General features: G+C 42.8%; 1 protein-coding gene across 1 annotated transcript; it reads left to right on the top strand.

Moving 5' to 3' along the window:
• The first annotated feature begins 6,731 nt into the window (after positions 1-6,731).
• LOC123484785 (MAGUK p55 subfamily member 4-like) lies at positions 6,732-9,297 on the top strand. The gene is made up of 6 exons (XM_045215506.1): positions 6,732-6,769; positions 6,897-7,018; positions 7,862-7,939; positions 8,072-8,155; positions 8,308-8,439; positions 9,106-9,297. Exons 1-6 carry the CDS (start codon positions 6,742-6,744, stop codon positions 9,295-9,297), a joined length of 636 nt encoding a protein of 211 aa, XP_045071441.1. The 5' UTR covers positions 6,732-6,741.
• The last annotated feature ends 1,078 nt before the right edge of the window (positions 9,298-10,375 follow it).

Here is a 10,375-nt window from a genome sequence, read left to right as displayed (position 1 = left end):
GACATGCGTTTTCTGGATTTTTTTTTTGTTATTCTGTCTCTCACTGTTCAAATAAACCTACCATTAAAATTATAGACTGATCATTTCTTTGTCAGTGGGCAAATGTACAAAATCAGCAGGGGGTCAAATACTTTTTTCCCCCATATATGCAGTACCAGTCAAAGGTTTGGACACACCTACTCATTCAAGGGTTTTTCTTTCTGTTTTTTTTTTTTTTTACATTGTAGAATAATAGTGAAGACATCAAAATGATGAAATAACACATATGGAATCATGTAGAAACCAAAAAAGTGTTAAACAAATCAAAATATATTTTATCTTTTAGATTCTTCAAATAGCCACCCTTTGCCTTGATGACAGCTTTGCACACTATTGGCATTCTCTCAACCAGCTTCACCTGGAATGCTTTTCCAACAGTCTTGAAGGAGTTCCCACATATGCTGAGCACTTGTTGGCTGCTTTTCCTTCACTCTGCTGTCCGACTCATCCCAAACCATCTCAATTTGGTTGAGGTCGGGGGATTGTGGAGGCCAGGTCACCTGATACAGCACTCCATCACTCTCCTTCTTGGTCAAATAGCCCTTACACAGCCTGGAGGTGTGTTGGGTCATTGTCCTGTTGAAAAACAAATGATAGTCCCACTAAGTCCAAACCAGATGGGATGGCGTATCGCTGCAGAATGCTGTTGTAGCCATGCTGGTTAAGTGTGCCTTCAATTAACCAGCATAAATCACAGACAGTGTCACCAGCAAATCACCCCCACACCATAACACCTCATCCTCCATGCTTTATAGTGGGAACTACACATGTGGAGATCATCCGTTCACCCACACCGTCTCACAAATACACGGCGGTTGGAACCAAAAATCTCCAATTTGGACCAGACCAAAGGACAAATTTCCATCGGTCTAATGTCCATTGCTCTTGTTTCTTGGCCCAAGCAGGTCTCTTCTTATTATTGGTGTCCTTTAGTAGTGGTTTCTTTGCAGCAATTCGACCATGAAGGCCTGATTCACACAGTCCCCTCTGAACAGTTGAGGTTGAGATGTGTCTGTTACTTGAACTCTGTGAAGCATTTATTTGGGCTACAATTTCTGAGGCTGGTAACTCTAATGAACTTATCCTCAGCGGCAGAGGTAACTCTGGGTCTTCCATTCCTGTGGCGGTTCTCATGTGAGCCAGTTTCATCATAGCGCTTCATGTTTTTTGCGACTGCACTTGAAGAAACTTTCAAAGTTCTTGAAATATTCCGTATTGACTGACCTTCATGTCTTAAAGTAATGATTGACTGTCGTTTCTCTTTTCTTATTTGAACTGTTCTTGCCATAATATGGACTTAGTATTTTACCAAATAGGACTATCTTCTGTATACCCCCTACCTTGTCACAACACAACTGATTGGCTCAAACGCATTAAGGAGGAAAGAAATTCCACAAATTAACTTTTTAAGAAGGCATGCCTGTTTATTGAAATGCATTCCAGGTGACTACCTCATGAAGCTGGTTGAGAGAATGCCAAGAGTGTGCAAAGCTGTCATCAAGGTAAAAGGTAGCTATTTGAAGAATCTCAAACATAAAATATATTTTGATTTGTTTAACACTTTTTGGGGTTACTACATGATTCCATATGTGTTATTTCATAGTTTTGATGTCTTCACTATTATTCTACAATGTAATTTTTTTGTACACATAAGGAAAAACCCTTGAGTGAGTAGGTATGTCCAAACTTTTGACTGGTAGTGTATATATATATATATATATATATATATATATATATATATACAGTGCCTTGCAAAAGTATTCATCCCCACATTGGTGTTTTTCCTATTTTGTTGCATTACAACCTGTAATTTAAATGGATTATTATTTGGTTTTCTTGTAATGGACATGCACAAAATAGTCCAAATTGGTGAAGTGAAATTTAAAAAATAACTTGTTTCAAAAATGCAAAAAAGTAATAAAGGTAAAGTGGTGTGTGCATATGTATTCACCCCCTTTGCTATGAAGCCCCTAAATAGGATCTGGTGCAACCAATTACCTTCAGAAGTCACATAATTAGTTAAATAAAGTCCTCCTGTGTGCAATCTAATTGTCACATGATCTGTTACATGATCTCAGTATACATACACCTGTTCTGAAAGGCCCCAGAGTCTGCAACACCACTAAGCAAGGGGCACCACCAAGCAAGCAGCATCATGAAGACCAAGGGAGCTCTCCAAATAGGTCAGGGACAAAGTTGTGGAGAAGTACATATCAGGGTTGGGTTATAAAAATATAGAAAAAACATTGAACATCCCACGGAGCACCATTAAATCCATTATTAAAAATGGAAAGAATATGGCACAACAACAAACCTGCCAAGAGAGGGCCGCCCACCAAAACTCACGGACCAGGCAAGGATGGCATTAATCAGAGAGGCAACAAAGAGACCAAAGATAACCCTGAAGGTGCTGCAAAGCTCCACAGCTGAGATTGGACTATCTGTCCATAAGACCACTTTAAGCCATACACTCACAGAGCTAGGCTTAACGGAAGAGTGGCCAGAAAAAAAGCCATTGCTTGAAGAAAGAAATAAGCAAAAGGCATGTGGGAGACTCCCAAACATATGGAAGAAGGTACACTGGTCAGATGAGACTAAAATTGCGCTTTTTGGCCATCAAGGAAAGCGCTATGTCTGGCACAAACCCAACACCTCTCATCACCCCAAGAACACCATGTTTTTCATCAGCAGGAACTGGGAAACTGGTCAGAATTTTAGGAATGATGGAGGCGCTAAATACAGGGAAATTCTTGAGGGAAACCTGTTTCAGTCTTCCAGAGATTTGAGACTGGGACAGAGGTTCACCTTCCAGCAGGACAATGACCCTAAGCATACCGCTAAAGCAACACCTGAGTGGTTTAAGGGGAAACATTTAAATGTCTTGGAAGGGCCTAGTCAAAGCCCAGACCTCAATCGAATAGAGAATCTGTGGTATGAATTAAAGATTGCTGTACACCAGCGGAACCCAGTTTTGCCTTGAAGAATGGGCAAAAATCCCAGTAGCTAGATGTGCCAAGCTTATAGAGACATACCCCAAGAGACTTGCAGCTGTAATTGCTGCAAAAGGTGGCTCTACAAAGTATTGACTTTGAGGGGGTGAATAGCTATGCACGCTCAAGTTTTCTATTTTTTTGTCTTATTTCTTGTTTGTTTCACAATACAAATATTTTGCATCTTCAAAGTGGTAGGCATGTTGTGTAAATACTTTGTGATCCAAACACCTAAAACTTAAATTTGTCTGTCCATAACACTTTTTTCCAATCTTCCTCTGTCCAGTGTCTGTGTTATTTTGCCCATCTTGGCCAGTCTGAGATATGCCTTTTTCTTTGCAACTCTGCCTAGAAGGTCAGCATCCCGGAGTCACCTCTTCACTGTTGATGTTGAGTCTGGTGTTTTGCGGGTACTATTTAATGAAGCTGCCAGTTGAGGACCTGTGAGGCGTCTGTTTCTCAAACTAAACACTCTAATGGATTTGTCCTCTTGCTCAGTTGTGCACCGGGGCCTCCCACTCCTCTTTCTATTATGGTTAGAGCCAGTTTGCGCTGTTCTGTGAAGGGAGTAATACACAGAGTTGTATGAGATCTACAGTTTTTTGGCAATTTCCGCATAGAATAGCCTTAATTTCTCAGAACAAGAATAGACTGACGAGTTTCAGAAGAAAGTTCTTTGTTTCTGGCCATTTTGAGCCTGTAATCGAACCCACAATTGCTGATGCTCCAGATACTCAACTAGTCTCAAGAAGGCCAATTTTATTGCTTTAATCAGCACAACAGTTTTCAGCTGTGCTAACATAATTGCAAAAGGGTTTTCTAATGATCAATTAGCTTTTTTTAAATGATAAACTTGGATTGGCAAACACAATGTGCCATTGGAACACAGGACTGATGGTTGCTGATAATGGGCCTCTGCACGCCTATGTAGATATTCCATTAAATATCAGCCATTTCCAGCTACAATAGCCATTTACAACATTAACAATGTCTACACTGTATTTCTGATCAATTTGATAGATAGATATTTTAATAGTGTGTTATACTGTAGGATTGTATTGATGTATTAATGTTGATTGTTTTCTGCCCAGGCACTACAGATGAAAATTAGCTATCTAGCTAAATCTGGTGCAATGGCATGTTGTACATGGTCGCTGACAAATAAACATAATAATAATAATAATAATAATAATAATAATGCTTTGGTTTTAACAGTGAAATTAGAGGTCAAAGATGACTGTTTCGTAAATATCTTTAGTGCTGCTGACAATCCTCTAAGCTTTGTCCCATTTTTATACCTAAAAGGCTACACAGAGGGAGGGTGAATTAATGGCAATACAAAAATAAGAACTTTAAAGCCAAAGATTTTTACAGGGCATAAGATAATCTTAGGTTAAAGTTAATCTCTAAAATATATTCTGTATTGTCCTCAACATAAAATCATATTTTTCCCTGTCACGCCCTGGCCTTGAGAGGACTGTTGTCTTTAGTTGGTTTGGTCAGGGCGTGAGGATCTATGTTAGAATTTCTATGTTTAGGATCTAGATGTGTATTTCTAGGTTTGGCCGGGTGTGATTCCCAATCAGAGGCAGCTGTCGCTCGTTGTCTCTGATTGGGGATCATACTTAAGTAGCCTGGTTGCCTACCTTAGTTATGGGATCTTGTTCCGTGTGTAGGCTTGTATTTGTATAGCCTGAGGACTTCATGTTATGTTGTTTTGTTTATTGAGTTTAATAAACATGTTCGCATACCACGCTGCACCTTGGTCTGACCCGTCTCTCAACGATTGTGACATTCCCTGACATAAGTTACCATCAACCACCAGTTTCTGATTATGTTTGATTAAACATTGGTGAAATACGTCCACAGCAGGAGACAAGTGTGCGACAGACTTACATTTTCATTTGTACACTCTAAAAATTAGGGGTTCAACAAGGGTTCTTCTAAGATCCTCGAAGTTCTTCAAAGAACCTTAGGGTTCTTGCCACTGAAAATTGCCCCCAAAAGGTTCTTCCAAGAACTCCATAGCAGGTGGGGTTAATCGAGGAACCTCCTTTAGTTGGTGGGGGTTCTTGCAAGAACCTAACTGCCCAACTGAAACATTTGGATTTTAATTTGAAAGGACAGCAGGTGCAGGCACTTAACTGAAAAATGTAAAGATCTCCTCAATTTAAGGTAAGGTTTGTCCCTTATATGATCTAAATTGATATTGTTTTATGATGATACCATCTACCTTTTCATATTTGTGCAAATCTTTCTAAAACAGAAAATGGACACAATTCAATGAATATCAATCAACAAAGAGGTAAGAATATGTAGGCTATAAGAATATGTTGAAGGCTAGCTGTATTGGGTGCAGATGACTGAAATGCTCACTTTTGTGTCTGTGTCTGCAGGTATACAGACGAGGAGACATACAAAGGTATGTCAATTGGTATTGGTATGTTATGCAGATCACATGTACCATCCTCCTCCCTTAACTCTTCAATGAAAATCCCATAGGCCTCTACATTATGGACCTTGTATGTGTATGAAAACCATTATCCAAATAGTTTTTTCCATTCACATTTACCACAAAAACCAAGGAATGAACACTCTCGTGTGCATGTTTTGTTAAACATCGGTATAATTACAATTCTTTGGATTCACAGACTTCACCCGCCCTATACCTCTGATGTATATAACAGGAAACCTGTTCGATCACCATGCACTGTAAAATCAATATTGGCTATGGATACGGAGAACATCAACACATTAACATCAACATGTCAGAGGATATACCCATTGGACTTGGGGCTCTGCTCGAGTGTACCTCATATTTGGATATTTCTATTCTGCTTTGCCACTAAAATCATAATAAACACTGACAACTAAAATATTGTGTTATTGTTATGCATATTAATAATAATAATAGGGGAGGGGGGGTAGTTCAAAAAAGGTTCTTAGAGGAACCATTAAAAAGGGTTCTTCGAAGAACTTATAGGGGTTCCCCCACAGTTTCAATTTGAAAAACCCCTAAAGTAAACTTTTATTTTTAGAGTGTAGTGTACTATAATGACATAATCATCATGTTCTGTCCCCTATCTCCTCCAGCTGTTGGGAGCTCAGTACAGTACATTAATTACACACTGTGGGCTTTCCCTTCTTTCCCCTCTATTCAACACAGAGTAGCTGTGTGGCCATGACTCACGTCCCAAACAGCACCCTATTCCTTAATGGGCACAACTTTTGACGAGAGCCTTCCAGGGCCCATAGGGCTCTGGTCAAAAGTAGTGCAGTATATAGGGAAAGGGGTGCCATTTGGGACACAAGCACCATCCGACCACGGTCTGGCGTGTTTTAAAAGTAGGAAGCGTTAAGAAGCTTTGGGAGCAGAGCTGCAGAATAGCCTTGGTCAGGTCAGCAGCAGGTTGGACACGCTTCTGTCAATTCCGGAGAGAGAGGCAACGGCTCACTTGCCCAGGATTAACTGGGATAGAGAGAGGATTACACTCTTCTCTCCTTTCTTTCCTGCTCGCTACGTCGTAAAAGCACGGACCTGTTACCAGCGGATCCCCCGGGAATTCTATCTCTGCGGCCAAAATTTCATTTTTCATTTTATTACATTTTTATTTGTTAATTTCTCTCTTTCCAAGGTCTGGGTTGGGGTGAATTTCCAGCAGTCAGTGCTGGGATATCACCATGAGGCAGGCTGTAGGAGGCCGAGGTGGTGATGTCTTCCCCTAGACTGGGTGACCATGGTCAGTAATAGGAAACAGCTTCTCTCTCAACCTCTAGCTGATGACAATGCACTTCTCTCCTGTATGTTGTGATAATCCTATGGCTGTTTATCTTTATGATTATGTTTATGTTGGTGTTTTCCTCCAGGCCTGAGGCAGATCCTGTCTGACGTGGTAGAGGAGGTGAAACATTCCATCAAAAAGGAAATCAATGGGGCAGAGCTCCTACACAGCCTCCTCAACACCCCCTGGCTCAAGTCTCTGCTCAAAGTTAGTCTGGGAGTCTGTGATATACTCTCATCTGGGGTTTAGAAAGGCTGTGTTTCACTTTATCTGTACTTTTTATTTATTTATTTTTATTTATTTCACCTTTATTTAACCAGGTAAGCCAGTTGAGAACAAGTTCTCATTTACAACTGCGACCTGGCCAAGATAAAGCAAAGCAGTGCGAAAAAAACAACAACACAGAGTTACATATGGGGTAAACAAAACATAAAGTCAAAAATACAACTGAAAATATATATACAGTGTGTGCGAATGTAGTAAGTTATGGAGGTAAGGCAATAAATAGGCTATAGTGCAAAATAGTTACAATTTCGTATTAACACTGGAATGATAGATGTGCAAAAGATTATGTGCAAATAGAGATACTGGGGTGCAAATTAGCTAAATAAATAACAATATGGGGATGAGGTAGTTGGGTGGGCTAATTTCAGAATGGCTGTGTACAGGTGCAGTGATCGGTAAGCTGCTCTGACAACTGATGCTTAAAGTTAGTGAGGGAGATAAGAGTCTCCAGCTTCAGAGATTTTTGCAGTTCGTTCCAGTCATTGGCAGCAGATAACTGGAAGGAATGGCGGCCAAAGGAGGTGTTGGCTTTGGGGATGATCAGTGAGATATACCTAATGGAGCGGAGACTACGGGTGGGTGCTGCTATGGTGACCAGTGAGCTAAGATAAGACGGGGATTTGCCTAGCAGTGATTTATAGATTAACTTTATCTTGGTCTCTGCTCCACCCAGTGAGTGGAGGGTGTCTTTGACTTGTGTTTGTCCATACTCTTGTCTTGTTCTGGGTGTAGGTTTAACCTTTTCTCTGTCTCTGCTCCACCCAGGTGTATGAGCGTCTGCAGCAGCACCAGCGAGAGCCTCCTGCTCCCTTCCTACCATACACAACACAGCTCATCCAACAGGTAGGACCTTTCCCTCTACTGCTTTGCCCTCTTCCCTCATTGGCTTGTCAGAGGTGTCAGTGAGGTCAGTCCTGTCCTATGTCCACTCTGCTGCTGTCTGTGTTCCAACCCTTCTTTCTGCTTCTCTTCTAGATTCTGGCTGACATGAGAACAGTTCCGGACCCTTCTGCTGAGGCCAGGGAACTTTACAGTCTCCTCAGGGGACCACACTTCCAGGTGAGAGATCCTGAGGCAACAAGGGCTCCTATGATCCTAACCTTGGTATCTGTGGTTGCAGTAACTAAAGTATTCTGGGTTGTGTGAGTTATTTATGTGTGTTGAGTCCGCCTGAATGGATGAATGTACTTAATAGTTGTGCTCTGTCCTAGGCTCTGATATCAGCCCATGATACGGTGGCCCAGAAGGACTATGACCCTGTGCTGCCTCCTATCCCTGACAACCTCCCTGACGATGAGGAGGCCATGAGGATAGTCTGTCTGGTGAAGAACAAGCAGCAGCTGGTGAGTCATGGATTGGATACAACTGTTTGTTTTTAAGGAGGAAGGCTTAAAGCAAAAAAATAACTAGATTAAAAGTATTATCACGGGTGCAACCTTTTAGACCTTGCTATTTTTTATTACTTTTTTTTAAATAACAAAACACACTTTTAGTACTTTCACACTTTTTGCAAGGTTACAGAAATGTCGTATTTTATGCACACCGAATACAAAGCAGCAACTCCTGAGGACCTGACCGAAGCTGTAACAAAGGGCAGATGATGCTTTCATACATGTCATTAGTTTGATTGTTACATTGGGTGACAGAGGATTTCAATCAGAGTAAAAGTAGTAGAGATGGTTTTAATACTTCAAAATTCCAGGATGGCTTATGATTAGTGTCACGATGGGTCAGTTTTGGACACCAAAATATACCATTTCCAGTCACTCAATTTGAACCCAAAAATGTTCCTATAGTTATTAAGCTGTATAAACTCTGAAGCTCCTATCCATCCACATCTGACATTGTGACCTCTTTTGGAACCTGTTCGGAACAAATCTAAATCCAATGCTGGTGGCATACAGTTTTAGCAGTACCCTGTGTACCTAGATCCATATTTCAGGGCTATACAGGTATCTGTGGTCTCAGACAGAGGTAAACCTGTCTAGCCCTATCTCTCCCCTTGAAAGAGGAGCTCAGGAGGGGGGATCCGCAGTCGCTGGGACAGCCTGAGTGAGATGACCCGCCGAAGGCTGATCCACGGTGGGGCCAGGGGCGGTGGAGGGCCCCCCGGCATGGTGTGGGGGGCTCTGGGGGCCGAAGTGCCCGGGGAGCAACCAGTCATGCCCAGCACAAGGGAGAGTCAGCTACCCACCAGCTGAAGTGCTATCTTCTGCTGCTCAACCACACCTGGGCAAGCCCCGCCCTCCGCCACGTTTTAAGCCAATGAGTAACCGTAGAATGTGCCAGACTGATGCACTCTGGAAAGAAGGAGGTCTTAATCACTCTGCCCCCTCGGTCTGCAGCTCGGTTCTGATTGGTAAGAACTAACTACAGTTGAAAAGAACCTAAAAACGAGATGATTCAATACTGCCATGAGTAGTACAGTGCTGTACACTGCAATACATATCAGTTCAGTACATTATAATACCACACAATGTAACTTCTACTCTTATTCAGGCTAATAGATTTTGTACACATTTTTTTTCTTCAAAAAATAATGTTGATTATTTTTCCAACCTCTCTCTCCTCCCTGCCTCTGGAGATAACGTGATCGAGGAGCCAGACAGTGGAGAAGAAAGAGAGTCAGCCAACACCCTGTCCCGTCTCCCGCACCACGCTCCACCCCTCCAGCCCTGGACTCACCCCTCCTTGCGTGGCTGCATACCACATCTCCATGGGTGACTACCACCATCCCCCCGGCACTCCTCCTCAGTTCCGCAGCTACAGCGTCAGCCCCGGGTTCGCACGGCTCCCCCAGCCCCATGCAGCGTCGGGCGGGTAGATGAAATGCCTCGCGACCAACCTGTGGAGCTGGCTAAGCAGGAGAGCCTGGATGAGCTGAGGTCCACTGTGCAGCAGGCTGCCAGCTCTATGGAGCGCAGCACCACTGACGTCCAGCTGCTGGGGCAGAAGATGGCCGCCGCCACAGAGCGTGTGTCTGAGAGTGTCCAGGAGAACACCCAGGCCCTGACGCTGCTGGCCCAGGTGGTGAGCAGACTGCAGACACTCATCGCTGCCAGCAGGGCGGTAGCAGATACACCGGAACCACACAGAGGAACCTGCAGCAGTGGCCCACCAGTCAACATATCAGCCAGCGAACAAGAACACACAGCCAGCAGCTTGAAGACTCAGACATCTGGCAACAAATCCCTTTCACGCCAGTCCAGAGTATGCTCCCTGTCCACCTCCTCTTCCTCCTCCTCTTCATCCTCCTCCAGCTCCTTCACTGGCTCTATG

The sequence above is a fragment of the Coregonus clupeaformis genome, unplaced genomic scaffold (assembly GCF_020615455.1).
Source record: "Coregonus clupeaformis isolate EN_2021a unplaced genomic scaffold, ASM2061545v1 scaf0460, whole genome shotgun sequence".
NCBI lineage: Eukaryota > Metazoa > Chordata > Actinopteri > Salmoniformes > Salmonidae > Coregonus > Coregonus clupeaformis.
The sequence above is the reverse complement of the archived record's forward strand: the minus strand, read 5'-3'. Positions and strand labels throughout refer to the sequence as shown.